This window comes from Periophthalmus magnuspinnatus, chromosome 16, assembly GCF_009829125.3.
Source record: "Periophthalmus magnuspinnatus isolate fPerMag1 chromosome 16, fPerMag1.2.pri, whole genome shotgun sequence".
In the NCBI taxonomy this organism is placed as follows: domain Eukaryota; kingdom Metazoa; phylum Chordata; class Actinopteri; order Gobiiformes; family Gobiidae; genus Periophthalmus; species Periophthalmus magnuspinnatus.
In genome coordinates, this window is record NC_047141.1 from 33,638,286 (window position 1) to 33,654,620 (window position 16,335).

General features: G+C 42.5%; 1 protein-coding gene across 3 annotated transcripts in view; it reads left to right on the forward strand.

Annotated features, from left to right (window-relative positions):
- LOC117384375 (adhesion G protein-coupled receptor B1-like) overlaps nt 1-16,335 on the forward strand; it is a 74,247-nt gene that overhangs the window by 25,541 nt on the left and 32,371 nt on the right. For all 3 annotated transcript variants that reach the window (XM_055227691.1, XM_055227693.1, XM_055227692.1), the window contains exons 4-8: nt 11,136-11,242; nt 11,913-12,015; nt 12,099-12,249; nt 13,968-14,037; nt 15,301-15,367. In XM_055227691.1, the coding sequence (XP_055083666.1) occupies nt 11,136-11,242; nt 11,913-12,015; nt 12,099-12,249; nt 13,968-14,037; nt 15,301-15,367 (498 nt within the window). The remainder of the gene's footprint in view (nt 1-11,135; nt 11,243-11,912; nt 12,016-12,098; nt 12,250-13,967; nt 14,038-15,300; nt 15,368-16,335) is intronic.

The following is a 16,335-nucleotide window of genomic DNA, read 5'->3' on the forward strand; positions in this document are numbered from 1 at the left end:
TAGTCCTGGTTTAGTCCTGGTTTAGTCCTGGTTTAGTCCATGTTTAGTCCTGGTTTAGTCCTGGTTTAGTCCTGGTTTAGTCCATGTTTAGTCCATGTTTAGTCCTGGTTTTGTCCTGGTTTAGTCCTGGTTTAGTCCTGGTTTAGTCCATGTTTAGTCCTGGTTTAGTCCTGGTTTAGTCCTGGTTTAGTCCTGGTTTAGTCCATGTTTAGTCCTGGTTTTGTCCTGGTTTAGTCCTGGTTTAGTCCTGGTTTAGTCCATGTTTAGTCCTGGTTTAGTCCTGGTTTAGTCCTGGTTTAGTCCTGGTTTAGTCCTGGTTTAGTCCTGGTTTAGTCCTGGTTTAGTCCATGTTTAGTCCATGTTTAGTCCTGGTTTAGTCCATGTTTAGTCCTGGTTTAGTCCTGGTTTAGTCCATGTTTAGTCCATGTTTAGTCCTGGTTTAGTCCATGTTTAGTCCTGGTTTAGTCCTGGTTTAGTCCTGGTTTAGTCCTGGTTTAGTCCTGGTTTAGTCCTGGTTTATTCTGGGGCGACAGTGGCTCAGTTGGTAGAGCTTTGTCCACTGATCTGGATGTTTGTGGTTTGAATCCCTCTCGAGGGTCAGACTGACCCACAGGTTGCTGGTGCGATTCCTCGGTGTAAAGTGTCTGAGGTGTAGTTTTTGTTCTGAGGTGTAGTTTTTGTTCTGAGGTGTAGTTTTTTCAGTGTTTCACGTCGTCCCTTATATAAAGTTGTTTGTTTTGCTCGTTTTTCGTTTGCTGCTCTGTTCAGTGTTTGTTTTGTTTATATAAAGTCAAATATTCCCCCTGGTTAACCTTTGACCTCCACAGATGTGTTTTTCCCGGTGGGTGTTTTAAGTCATTATGCCGCCATTTTGGGGACCAGTTTATTCTGATTCAATATTTAGTTTGTTGTGTAAAAACTAATTGAAAAAGTGTGACCTACATTTACACTGAGGCTGAACGATTTGATTTATGTTTTAATTATGGGATTTTGATCCAAGTTCATGTTTTAAGATTTGACAAAAAGACTGAAAACTGAAAACAGCGACGGCATCAGACACACCGGGACATTTCAGAACAGATCTGTACAGATTTAACCCCAGGATGTGCGTCCATGATCACTTCCTGTTTGGAACGCGGCGTTCAGGGCGTCTGGGGCGACAGTGGCTCAGTGGTTGAGTGTTGGTCCCAACCCGAAGGTCAGAGGATCGAGTCCCGCTCGGACCAAGTTCTGTCGTTGTGTCCTTAGGCAAGACACTTCACCCACATTGCGTAGTATGAAAGTGGTGTGTGTGTGAATGATGGTGGAGGTCGGAGGGGCCGATGGTGCAGATTGTCAGCTTCATTTCCGTCAGTCTGCCCCAGGGCAGCTGTGGCTGTATCTGACCATCACCAAAGTGTGAAAATGAATGAATCATGAGTCTAGTGTGGAGCTTTGAAAAAGAACATTACAAGTGTAAGACGTTATTATTATTATTATTATTATTATTATTATTATTATTATTATTATTATTATTATTATTATTATTAGCTACGTCCATTTATATAAACACTGTGGGTTTTACGCAGAATAAGGTTTTAGCTGCAGAAAACCTAGACCTGGTTTAGTCCTGGTTTAGTCCTGGTTTAGTCCTGGTTTAGTCCTGGTTTAGTCCTGGTTTAGTCCTGGTTTAGTCCATGTTTAGTCCTGGTTTAGTCCTGGTTTAGTCCTGGTTTAGACCTGGTTTAGTCCATGTTTAGTCCATGTTTAGTCCTGGTTTAGTCCTGGTTTAGTCCTGGTTTAGTCCTGGTTTAGTCCTGGTTTAGACCTGGTTTAGTCCATGTTTAGTCCTGGTTTAGTCCTGGTTTAGTCCTGGTTTAGTCCTGGTTTAGTCCTGGTTTAGTCCTGGTTTAGTCCTGGTTTAGTCCTGGTTTAGTCCTGCTCTATGAGTTTTACTCAGAATAAAATAGGAGATTTTGTTTTTTGTGTTGAACATTGTCGTCCTTCTTAAACTCGTCCTTTGAGATTTGCGGATTTCGCTCGTTTAAATGTTGATTTAAATGTTGATTTAAATGTTGATTTAAATGTTGATTTAAATGTTGATTTAAATGTTGATTTAAATGTTGATTTCGATTCCGTCGTCTTTAATCTCGTGGTTCTCGTCTAAACTCGGGCTGTACCTTCATTCATCGGCTCGTTCACTTTAAGACCCTGGGCTTTGGGGAATAGTAACAGGAGAATAACACTGTGTTTGTGGATGAGTCACTGGTGACTCAAACGTGGCCTCGTTCCTCCACAGAGGTGGTCCAGACGTCCACAGTCCAGATCTGGTTCGGTCAGATTAGTGAGTCTATTATTAGAGTGGAAATGTCCAGTGGAGCGCTTTGTGCAGCAGTCGCCGTGGTAACAGCATGGGCGCCGAGGCTACGCTTAAAACAGAGGAAGCTGCTCCTGCTGTTGAGGCCCAGACGAGGCCCAGACGAGGACCAGACGAGGCCCAAATGAGGCCCACATGAGGCCCAGACGAGGACCAGACGAGGCCCAAATGAGGCCCACATGAGGCCCAGACGAGGACCGGAGCTTTGGATGGATTTACACAGTCGGACATTTCTGGTGTTACATATTGTGTAACGTTTAGGTCGGACTCATTTTAAACTTGGCGGTTTCACTGCACACGCGGCGGCGGCGGGACGTGTGACGTCGTCTTGATGTTTGTGAAATGCATTGTGGGTAGTTCACAGATGAGCTGGTCTTGTGTCGTTTGGGTCACGATGGAGGTCGGTTTAATATGGTTCTTAAAGTGAGGCCACGTTTTTAAGGTTAATCAAAGGCAAAGTTTATTTGTACAACACGAGATGAACAGAAAAAAAGAAAGAATAAAACATAACAACAAATCAAAACATAAATAATCATCATAAAATGGACATTAAAAGAAAAGAGGCAGAATAAAACCCTTCAGTCACAGCAGAGAAACAGAACCGTCCAGGTTTAGTCCTGACCCGAGCAGCAGTGTCTGGATGTTCTGTTCTGTCGTTTGGAGAGTCCAGTGATCAGGACGTTACAGTCGTCTAATCTACTGGACACAAACGCAGGATAAGTCTCTCTCTGGTTTTGACAGTTTACCTTTGGTTTTTCACATGTTTTTAGATGTAAAAAGCTGCAGATGTTACTGATTTGATGTGTCTGTTAAAGTTCAAGTCTGAGTCCATTTTTACCTCTAGATTTCTGTCCTGAGTTGAAGGTTTTAGAGAGAGAGACTGGAGGTGACGCTGACACTTTCTCTCTGTTTCTCTTGAGTCTTGTCTTTTATCTGGACAAAGTTGTTTTTCCTCCACACACTGATCTGTTGATGCAGTGAATCCACTGGTCCATATTCACCTGCTGCAGTGAGACATAGATCTGACTCGTCTGCAGAGTTGTGTGTGACACATTATTGTTGTGTATTAACTGTCCTAACAGCAGCATGTAGAGACTGAACAACAGGGGCCCCAGGACTGACCCCTGGGGCACCCCACAGGTCAGGGACATTTTATCTGAGACACATTTTCCAATTTCAACAAAGTACTCCCTGTTTTCTAAATAGGACTTGAACCAGTTTAGTGCAGTACCACAGATGCCCTCCCAGTCCTCTAGTCTCTGTAAGAGGATCCCATGATCGTGGCATCTCGTCTCCTACCTCCTCTGCATCTCGTCTCCTACCTCCTCTGCCTCTCGTCTCCTACTTCCTCTTCATGGCACACACTCATTTTACTCTCTCTGTCTCCCCCTCCTCTCTCTCTCTCTCTCTCTCTCTCTCTCATTTCATCACACACTTTTTCTGATGTTTTGTTTTATTTGAGCTGTTTCTTTGTGGATGTTTTTAGAACATGTTTAAAGTCTGAACAGAAGCATCAGTCCAGGTCTGATCCACAGGAAAAGACAAAACTTAAATCTGTCTCTGGACAAATCGTTGTAGAAGTGAAGACGTTTGTTCGTCCAAGCAGCAGACAAACGTCTTCACTCCAACAAGTCTCTTCTTCAGTTCTGGTCAGATTCCTGCTGGACACTGCCTTATGTCTGTCTGAAGGGGGCGCTAACAATGCTAAAGCTAACACACCTGTTTGTTTACAGTTTCTCTTTGTTAGCCTGAGCTAATGAGCTACGCTAAGTGAGCTGTGCCTGAGACTTACTTGGTGTAATCATTCAGGTCCCTAACGGCTGCTCTCACTCTTATTAGCATACTGGCTATTAGCATACTGGCTAGCCCTATTGTTTTGTGTTGATCTGGGTCTTAGGATGGACATAAGGCAGTGTCCAGCCGTCCATGATCTGACCCGACCTGAAGCCGCCAAACGTCTTCACTCAAAAACTGTTTGTCCAGTTACAGATTAGATTTTTTTCTTTTACTGTAACATGGTAAAAAAAAATTCTGAAAAGTTCATTTTTACAGAATATATTTGAGAAAACATGTTTTCTATGTTTCATTCTAACATGTTTGAATAGCCTGTAAGCTAACTCACGCTCATGCTAACGTCCTACACCAGCCAATCAGGCCCGAGCGTCACCGGGCTCCAGGAAACAAACACTCACAGATATGAGCCGCTGTGCTAGCTCGCTACGCTACAAAGACACGCTAAATATATCTATGGAGAGCGTTTAGAGACGAAGACGTCCCCCGAGACACGACCGCCGCAGAGACGCAGGGAAAAACAGGCACGTGTACTTCCTGTCCCCAGCGCTGACACTGGAGCGTTTGTGGAGGAGTCGCGTTGTGTCTTGTTCTGTTTTCAAGGGTGTGGCCGATCACTTAGCAACGCTGTCAATCAAACCTGTTGCTAACGCTAACAGGAGCGACCTCGGGGACAGAAGGACCTGATTTGTCTGTTATTAATGTTCAGATCTGGATTTACAGACACAATAGTGAAATAAAAACCCCAGGATCATGTAGAGGGTTAATACGAACATTTAAGACCAGAATGAGTCTGACATCAGTTTTTCAGTGTAAAGTGAATTGGAGCCAGCGCGTGTCCTCAGGGTCGTGTCGTCAGGGTCATGTGTGAAATGGGTCATGTGATCAGTGTGGACAGATGCTGCTGAAACCTCTGGGGTCCGAGCTCCGCTGTTTCATGTTTACAGTTTATCGTCCACTTCAAACTCATTTTCTTTTCATGATTCTAATGTCGGAGCAAACAAAACAAAACTGTCGCTATGACAACAACAACAACGACCAATTAAAACTAAATATCTCACAATGTTTCATAACACGACTCTTAAATGTTTCCTCGTCACACACAGACCTGGAGTTGTGTTTTGTTTCATTCTCACATGTTTAACACACAAACCTGCAGATTTAGTTCTTCTCTCAAATCAAAAACACTCTGTTCCACCTTGTGATGTCATCATGTGGTGATACAGGAAGTGCTCCACTGTGTTTTTAAACTCCACACACCTTCATTTATAGAATCATTTGGATCATTTCAGACCTAAAATATTCTCGACTGAACTAAAGGTAAAAGGAGCTGTTCACTTGAAAATTACCACTTGATGACATCACAAGGTGGAACGGAGCATTTTGAGCTTTGGAGATGTGACAGACTCATAATAAAGTGACTCAAACATGTGAATGAAACAAAACACAACTCCAGGTCTGATTTTGAGGAGGAAACATGAGAACATGACTTAAAGCTACAGGAGTTGATCCAGGAGCTTTAAACGCATCATGTGACTCTTTCTTATTGGCTGCTGGTTTGTTGTGGGCGTGTCTTCTGCTCTGATTGGCTGCGCTCGTTCCGTCTCCTGTAGCTCTGGTTTTGCAGATAGAACCTCTGCAGTCGAGATTAATCAGACGGATTTAATTAACCTGGTCCCAGCGCAACCAACGACAAGACATAAACACACACTGTTATCTGCTCCTCCTGAGGAAGAGGAGGAGGAGGAGAGGGAGAGAGGAGGAGAGGGAGAGGAGGAGGAGGAGGAGAAGGAGAGAGAGAGGAAGAGGAGAGAGGGAGAGAGGAGGAGAGAAAGAGGAGGAGAGAATCTAACCTGACGACACGACATAAACACACACTGTTATCTGCTCCTCCTGAGGAAGAGGAGGAGAGGGAGAGAGGAGGAGAGGGAGAGAGGAGAGGAGAGGAAGAGCAGAGAGGAGGAGAAGGAGGAGAAAGAGAGAAGAGAGGATCCCACCTGACGACAAAACAGGACATAAACACACACTTATCTGCTGATTGTGAGGAGGAGGAGAGGAAGAGGAAGAGGAGAGGAGGGGGAGGAGAGAGGAGGGAAGAAGAAGAGGGGGAGGAGGAGGAAGAGGAGAGGAGAGAGGAGGAGAGGAGCAGAAAGGGGATTAGAGAAGGAGGAGGATGGGGAGAGAGGAGGGGAAAGAGATGAGAGAGGGAGGAAAAGGAGGAGGGGAGAAGAGGAAGAGGAGAGGGACAGAGGAGGCAGAAGAGAGGAGGAAGAGAGAGGGAGAGTGGAGAAGAGGAGGGAGAAGAGAGGAAGAGAGGAGGGAGAGAGAGAGGAGAGGGGGAGGGAAGAGGAGGTGAAGAAAGAGAACAGGGGGAGGATTTTACCTCCTTGTCTATAAATATTCCAAACTGTGGCATCAAACGTGTCTTTATCTCCATGGAGACAAGCAGGTGACACCACTGGGTCGTGTTACAAGTCAGATCCACGGAGAGGCGACCTCCCCTCACATGAACAGCCCCAAACCCTCAAACAGAACATGTGACCGTTCTGTGAATCATGTGACGCAGTGACATCACGACCTGCAGGTGCTTCATCTGCAGCAGAAAAGTGACACAGTGCAGCTTTAATGCGACTGATCTTCTTGTTTCTGTTTCTCCGTCTCTGTGTTTTTCTAAATTCTTCTTTGTTTCAGTTGTTCGTCTCTAATCGTCTGTGGTGATGATGTAATATTTATAGAATCGTTACTGACCAAACGACGCGTCTTTAATCCACTTTCTTATCTGTAGAATCGCTGACTCGGCGTGCGGGCGGCGGTCCTGTTCCTCGCCGCCTCGACGCTCGTGAGGTTGTTGTGATCAATAAAACATAATGGCGTGATGTGCACCTAGTTTACACAACATAAAGTGAATTATCGTCACATTAGCGGCCGAGCTAACGCCGGGCTAACGCCGCGGTAAACGCTTTTCTTCTGGTGGTGCGTTTCAGAGGCGGTGCCATATTTTCCAGATTAGTGAACGCGGCGGCGGCGGTTCAAAGGGCGCCGCCTCTTTACTCTGCGGCGCTTTGAAGCTGTGGTTTGTAAAGGAGCTAAACGCTGTGATGTAACGCGGGAAGTGCGCTCTGCGACGGAACCAGCTCCAGATCTGATATCGAGATCGATACTACGACTTTAAAGGATCTGCCGATACTGATATCGACCGATACGATATCAGCTGAAAACACTTTTATTTAATTTAGGCACAAATACTCCTGTGTTCAGAGGCCACAGTCTGTGCTGCAGTTTTGTGGAGCAGTGGTTAAGCAGTCGCCCGTCCACTGAAGGGTTGCAGGTTGTACCTCAGACTATTGTTGTTTCAGCTTTTTGGCTGTTACATGAGTAAAGTCTGACTCTGGGATTTTTCCTCGTGGTTGGAGGGACAGTGTGTCTGACCCGGGGCAGAGATCGAGTCATTTCTAATCATTTGTGTTTGTAAAAGTTTGTGGTTCGGATTCAGACTGAAGAGGAAGAGGTTTTTGTAAGAAATGTGAATTATTAAAAACATGTACAGTTTTTGTTCAGGAAATTCAGTCTGAAACATTTGTATAAGTTTAAAGTCTCATATGACACAGTTCAGTTTAAAGTGAGACTCAAACATGTGAATGAAACAAAACACAAAACTCTGTTTTTGAGGAGGAAACAGCTTAGAACATGAATACTTCAAATGTAAATACACTGAACAAAATAAAGTGTAGAACGTTAAATGTCCCTGAGTGTTGCTTTTAGAATCTGTCCATGAATCACAGCAGCAGAACCACAGTTTGAGAAACACTGTCCAGAGAACGACTGATGTGTTTTTGTTTTTGTTTTTTTTCAAGGCCGATACCGATTGTTTAGGCTCCAGACAAAACGATGGCGATGAACTCGATATTTCTTATTTCCCCCAAATTATGCAACTCTCCACAGCTCGTTTTGTACCAGAATCGATCCGTGAGTCTCGTCTGTGCCGTTTTCTCTTCAACAAAAACAAAATATCGGCCTCTGTTGCAGATTTAATTAATAATCAAACTCAGCCCTACATATCGAGAAAAAAAATAAAATTATTAGTAGAGCTGATGGGCCGTTGGTGGCTCTGGATTCAAAACAGAATTTCAAAGTGATTTGTGTTTTTTCTGTCCAGATCATGTGACTTTAAACGACAGCAGATTTATCCACTTTATGTCACTGCTCCAGCTCCGTATCAAACAGCGCCCCCTATGCTCCACGTGTCCAAATGAAGCTAAACGTTTTTTCGTTTAGTCACGCGGTCGACCGAAGCAACATATCGGCCGATGCTGTGGATTCGGAACCGATACTTGGTCCTCTAAACAGTGCAAATATCGGTCCATCCTGTATCGATCTATCGCAGAACCTTGAGTCTGTTCCTCTGCATCACTCCTCCAGTACACACACACACACACACACACACACACACACACAGACCACCTTAATCCTCGCTGTGATTCCACCGCAGCTGCTGCCATGTTAGCGTCGCCATGGCAACGCCCGCCGTGCCTCCCCGCCGTCTCCGGGAATAACCATTTAGCTGCCAGTTTTATGGGAACAAAGAAAACGCATGTCCCTCATAAGCCGGCCACACACCTGCTAAACGCTAACCCGAGTAGCCGCTAAGTGCCTGATCCGCGTCGCCTGTTTGTCGGTGCAGAAGCCGCCTGATCCGTGGCGTGTTTATCCGCTGCATTGAGTCACCTTGAAGTCACCTTGTTCCAGAATGTAGAGTGAGCTGAGCGAGGCGAGCTGAGCGAGGCGACGAGGAGAGCGCTCTGTGTGTGTGCGTGCGGTTTGTAAGGGGGTTTCATATATTTGGACACTGGCAGAAAAGCGAGCGATGGCCGTAGCGGTTGAACTGATTTGATTTGGCTCCTTCGGGCTGCGGTGGAGACGTGAGGATGTGAACCTGTTTAGTCCAGTCCGGCGTCGCAGGAGTGAATTCAGACGACTCAGGCCGAGGTGGAGACGTTTGAGTGTTTCACTGTGTGTTTTATTTACTCAAAAGAACAAAAACTCAGAGAAAGTGCCGTGTTTACCTTCTGAAAAATGTCTGCATATTTCCTGGTGTGGGGTTGATTGTCGCCAAACTCCAGTGAAATATTTAAATCTCTTTAATTTCTCTAATATGTGAAAGAAATCAAACTGTGGAGGTGAAAGTGGGACTTAAACAGACACAAAAACACTTTATATGTGATTTTCCCTTTGCCTACGTCTCATTTAAATCCATTTTACTTTTAAAATTCACACATTAAATTATTATTTTTGTTCTTGTGGGTAAAATGTGACCTGAAAAATGACAATTATCAATCACAAGTAATAATAATAATAATAATAATAATAATAATAATAATAACAATAATAATAATAATGATAATAACAACAATAATAATAATAATAATAATAATAATAATGATAATAATAAAATAATAATAATGATAATAATAATAACAATAATAATAATAATAATAATAATAATAATAATAATAATAATGATAAAATAATAATGATAAAATAATAATAATAATGATAATAATAATAATGATAATAATAAAATAATAATAATGATAATAATAAAATAATAATAATGATAATAATAAAATAATAATAATAAAAATAATAAAAATAATAATAATAATAATAATAATGATAAAATAATAATGATAAAATAATAATAATAATAATAATAATGATAATAATAACGCCATAGTCTTTTTATTTCATAATTCGGTGCATTTTTCACTCTGTGGTGTCAGATGCTCTTGTAGCCACAGCTGCCCTGGGACAGACTGACACACACACAGACTAAAGGCATTATGGGTAATACTGACCAGGCCTGATGAGGTTTTGAGGAGGTTCATCCGCAGACACAGAGGCGTTTGTTTGGTCGATGTGACGTGTCTGTGTTTTATCTCGTGTCTGTGAGTCCAGACGTGAAGTGACATCACGAGGTGGAACGTCGCGTTTTGAGTTTTGTAGTTACAGACTAATAATAAAGTGCGACTCAAACATGTGAATGAAACAAAACACAAGTCCAGACTCCAATTTGCATCAGATAGATCCATTTTTTCTCATTTCTTAATAGTGTTAATCGTCGTTTAAATGTGATTATTCTTCATGCCCCTCGCTCTGCTCTGATTTACTCGTTATTCATTTTACCAAGGTTTGCAACTTCACCTTTTCTGCTACTTGAAAAATAAAACCCTCTCAGCTTCCTTCGTATTGAGCTAAATATTACACTCGCTTCTGTCCGGTTCTATTTATTTCCAGAGAAAGTGAAGGTTAAATACTGTGAAAGTGAAAACATGTCCCTCGCCTCAGTCCTGACCCTTTAAACCGTCTCGCGGACAAAGTGCAGCTGTGGATTTGAACCAGGCCTGACCCAGTTCTGCGGGTGAGCTCTTAGCCACAGGGGGCGCTGCTTTTGTATTCTTCAAGTCTGGACTCGTACACTGTTTATATAAATGGACAGAGCTAACCTGCTAGCCACCGCCGCGCTCCAAACAGGAAGTGATCACGAGCGCACATCCTGCTCCATCGACTCCTGGGGTTTTTATTTCACTGTTGTGTCTGTAAATCAAGATCTGAACATTAATAACAGACACATCAGGTCCTTCTTTCCCCGAGGTCGTTCCTGCTAGGGTTAGCAACAGGTTTGATTGACAGCGTTGCTAAGTGTTTCCGTTGTGTTTTTTGTTCCTCTCAGACCTGTGTCATGTGACTGTTTGACCTTTTGTGTTGTTTGTCGTTCGATACGTCGATACATAAAGGAGTAAATCCAGTGAATCAGTGTCTCACCTCAGAGTTGATGGTTTGATTCCTTCTGTGACGCTGCTGTTGTGCCCTTTTGCAAGACACTCATCTCCAGAGTCAGGAAGAAACTCTTTGATTCTGATTCTTTCTTCACAAAGAGCCGGTCTTAAACCTTTCCTCTTTGACCTTTGACCTTTCCTCTTTGTTTCAGAACATGGATAAAGCCGGGCTGGTTCCTTCTGTGACGCTCATCGTGGGCTGTGGAGTGTCTTCACTGACGCTGCTCCTCCTCATCATCATCTACGTCTCTGTTTGGAGGTGAGTCTGAGCCCAACCACGTGAACCACGTGAACGACATGAACCACGTGAACTCGAGTGTTTGACCTGAGACCCTCTGACGTGAACATAAACCCGTGTGTCTGATTTTTACCATGTTCATGTTAAACAGTTTAGTCCAAAGTTCCTCCTTATTGACCTTATTCAGAGCATCATAATTACTCACCATGATGAGTTTATAAGCACAACTTTCAGACACCGTCATGGTAAAGCTGATAACAACTAGCATTCTAACCATGTACTTCTGGATTGTCAGACAATAAAACGCCTTAGTATATCATGTATCTGATGTGTAGAAAGTCGCAAAAATAAATAAAAAACATGGATGAACGAGACGTGAGTCCAAACGTTTGGTCACGTGTCAAACAGCAGCTGTTTAAAATTTAACCCAGATGCCCAAAATTTGAGTTGCTTTAAATCACAATAAAATGAGTTAGTGACGTTTTTCTGTTTGTTTGTTTCTTCAGTGATTCAAGGATATTTTTATTCTGTTTATGGCTGTTCAATATCACTCTTGTGTTTTTAGCCCTTCATGTTCTGAAACGCTCAACAAGAACAGAATCTGACTTTTTAAACCAAAATCTCAAATATAATCACAAAATAAATGACATTCCAGTCCAGTTGAAGTCTGTTTTGACCTTGTTTCGTGCAGGTACATCCGCTCCGAGCGCTCAGTCATCCTCATAAACTTCTGTCTCTCCATCATCTCGTCCAACGCGCTCATCCTGATTGGACAAACACAGACGCGGAACAAGGTAACAGCCAATCAGAGCGCTCGTCTCCGCCCGCGCACTTCCTGGTTCTGTGTTTGTGACGTGTTTGTGTTTGTTTCTTTCAGATCTTGTGCACGCTGATCGCTGCGTTCCTGCATTTCTTCTTCTTGTCTTCGTTCTGTTGGGTTCTGACTGAGGCGTGGCAGTCGTACATGGCGGTGACGGGGAGACTCAAGAACCGGATCATACGCAAACGATTCTTGTGTCTCGGATGGGGTGAGTTCTTTGTGATCGCTATTTCATTCATAAAAAATAAAAACGCGAAAAACTAAGGCCAGAATGAAACTGAAACTGATAATGTTGTTTTTATAAAGTGATTTTCAGCTGTTTTTAGGTAGATGTAATATTCAACCATAATAAAGACAAAAAATACTACTACTACTACTACTATTACTGCTATTACTACTACTGTATAAAAATCTGAGTATTTACCGTCTGTACTTTGGGAAATATTTGCTGAAACGTGAAAAAAAAAGTGTTTACAGTCTCTTTAAAAGTAAAAAACATTACACATTATAAACTTTTTAGCTAATTTTGAATCTGTACATGAGTTTTCAGATCAATAATTTCACAAACTCTTCTTCAGTTCTGGTCAGATTCCTGCTGGACACTGTCTTATCTGGGGATGGGACGATAAACAATAATATGGTTTAATATCGTCTTAGGGGGCCCAGAATTGGACCCTCTTCCTGTTAATTTGTTTTACAGGGGGCCCATGTGAGGCTCATTGACCCGGACCTGCTCATCCATAATATTCTCTGTCTATAATAACTTTAATTTTTATCGTTAATTGCAATTATTTTGGCCACGATAATCGTCACACAAACGTTCAGTATCGTCCCCGGCCCGGTGTTTATCTGAGGCTAACGACACTGAAGCTAACACACAAAAACAACACAAAAAACATGACCCAGGCACAGAGCAGTTAAGGACGCTCAGACCTAGCAAGCTAACGAACAAGCTAACAAACAAGCTAAGAAACAAGCTAACAAACAAGCTAAGAAACAAGCTAACAAACAGAGACTATGAACAAACAGGTGTGTTAGCTTCAGCATCATTAGCTCCTCCTTCACACAGATATATCCTCCTGAGACCCGAGCTCTTGCGTCGCTTTATTCATTTCTCTTTGTTATTTGTTCTGATTGGACCAGATGAGTCTAAAAACAAAGAATTATCTTTTTACATTATGTAGTTTCTGAGAAAAAATTATGCAAATCAAATGTCCTCATATGTGACATTTTACTCATTTTGATAAAACATTTAAATAATGATTTGCAAAAACTATTTATTAAGACCCTGAAAACAGCAACATTTGTCCTGAATCTAAAAACAAAATGAGAAACAACCAATGTGCCTCTTGGAACAAAGTGTCTTGTGTGAAGAGACAGGAGCAGGAAGAAAAACAAAAACAATTTAAATAAAATATTCAAAAATTTCTAAACTGTTAAAAATGAATATATATAATATATTTACATTGTTGCTTCTTGTTGCTGTTATTCTTCATCTAATAATTTGCACTGTGGCCTAGACAAGCCAAAAACGTGTTGTCCACATATGAGGACGCCAGGTCTCAGAGGATAAGACAGTGTCCAGAATAATCTGACCAGAGCTGAAGACGAGACTTGGACAAACAGAGAAACTGTTTGTCCAAGTAGGTTAACCTCAGTCTGAAACTTTTGATCCAGTTACAGATTTGAGTTTTTCTTTTACTTTAGAATGGCCAGAAATACGACAGATACAGCTTTAATTTGTATTTTGTCCATTTGTCGATGTATTTTGTTTGTAGATGTATTTTGTCGTGTTCTACGTGTATTTTGTCATGTTCTTCGTGTACTTTGTCGTCTCTCGTACACTACACATCCTCGGGCTTCTATTGTCGTCAGCTGTTCTGTCCCAGTGCTAATGCTAACTGTGCTAACACTCTTTCCCTCCAGGCCTCCCCGCTCTGGTCGTCGCCGTCTCTGTGGGGTTTACTAAAGCCAAAGGCTACGGGACGCCCAGCTAGTAAGACCTTTACCTCCACTTTAACCACGACCTTTACCTCCACTTTAACCACGACCTTTACCTCCACTTTAACCACGTTCACCCACGTCTGTGTGAAAGTCCAACAGGAAACAGGAAATGTGTTTTTGTGCTTCAGTGTGTGTGTTTTTGGAGCTGGGGTTGTATATTTATGAGTCAGTGTTTCTCGTGTTTTTTTTACACTACTGGGGAAATTTGGTTATATTTGTTTTTTTTATTTTTATTTATTATAAATCCAAATTAACTCAAGTGTTTCATTCTGCTGTTTATTTACTGCAGCTCATGATTTTTATTTTTTTTTATTGTAGATTTAAAATAGTTTTTGTGGTTTAAATCTGCTCTTGGACTTTTGTGTCAGTTTCAATATTATCATTTATCATCTATATTTACTTCAACGATATATCGAACTTTAAAATGTGCGACAGGTTTAATGGGGAAATAACACATTTGGTTAATTTGAATGAACTGAATTACAGATTATGATAATCCCATGAATTTAAACGACAGACGTTTAATCTGTGAAATTCAATTTTTAAAAGTCAAATTTCGTGCCTGAAAACATTGACTTATAAAAAGTTTGACAGTTGGACACAGGGCTGTCACAGAAATGTGGGGCCCCGGGACAAGAGGCCCCTCACCCGGGGCCCCTAATATAAATTAATGTGAAGATTCAAGTCTGGGCCCTTAAGACTCGGAGGTTTTAGAATCACACGGACACATCGTGATTTATTCAGACAGACTGAGGGATCAGCATCAGAGAAAATAAAAACAAAACACAAACCTCCTGGAATCAGGAGAAAAAACCTTCATGAAAAAATATAAAACTAAATTAAATCACTGCATCTTTGTCCAGCGTCTTTATCTGATTATTTTGATGTTTCAGTGTCTCTGCTTCACCCATTTTCTCCTGTGTCCCGTCGTCCTCTGACCCTCTGACGTCTCTGTCCTCTGACCCTCTGTCCTCTGACCCCCTCATGTCTCTGTCCTCTGACCCTCTGACGTCTCTGTCCTCTGACGTCTCTGTCCTCTGACCCTCTGTCCTCTGACCCCCTCATGTCTCTGTCCTCTGACCCTCTGACGTCTCTGTCCTCTGACGTCTCTGTCCTCTGACCCTCTGACGTCTCTGTCCTCTGACGTCTCTGTCCTCTGACCCTCTGACGTCTCTGTCCTCTGACCCTCTGATGTCTCTGTCCTCTGACCCTCTGACGTCTCTGTCCTCTGACCCTCTGACGTCTCTGTCCTCAGTTGCTGGCTGTCTCTGGAGGGGGGTCTGCTCTATGCGTTCGTGGGACCTGCTGCCGCCGTCGTTCTGGTATTTACTCTCTCCTTTTGCACATTTTCCATCTGTAAAGTGTCACACAGAGCTCAGGACCAAACACATCGTAACTCACTGGCAAAGAGTAAACAAAACAACATGCTAACACGCTAACATGCTAACCCGCTGGGCTCCCACTGGTCGATATATTTATCACACGACCGTATCAGAGGCTAATTAGTGCTAGCGTTAGCGTCTCTCCTTTGGTTTAACTTGAGCTCGTTCACATTTTTATGCCACTGTTTCTTTTCTGTGTTGATTCTGTACTTAAAGGTGCACCGTGTAACTTTTCTACCAGCGACTTAAACCAATTCTCTCTGTTTGTGGAGATAAATTTGTGACAACACACGGTTTATTTTTAATGAAACTGAATAAATGTAACGTGTGTATGTTTAATGCTGTACTGTGGGATATTCCAGACAAAGCAAAAACATCACCATGGAGACAAACGTGGATGTAAAGAGCAGCAAAGATGAAAAAATGCACCGAATGCCCCGGCGTCTTTAGGTGAATCCAGGTCTAATCAGAAAACGTTGCATTAAAACATGAAAATAAAATGGTCGTTTTCAGACTCGTCTCAAAGTGCAGCCGCCGTAAAGTCTTTTCACAAACACATTTCTCTGCGACGTCTGCGTCTGGAACAACAGCTGCACTTATTAATAATTTGAATCCTCTTTGTTTTACATAATTGCTAAATACATAATTTCTAAGTCTGTTGAGATGTAAAGCGACGCAGGGGCCCGACGCAGGGGCCCGTCTGTGCAGCTGCTGCTAAAACAAACACTGCAAATATTCACACGTTAAAATGGATCAAGTTCATTCATAAAAGGAGAGAACGACAGAGCGACAGCGAACGACAGCGAACGAGAGAGAACGAGTGCAAACGAGAGCGGACAAGAAAAAACGAGAGTGAACGCCGCGGCCTGAGCGCTGTCGTTGTCGTGTTAGCTTGTCCGTTAGCGCAT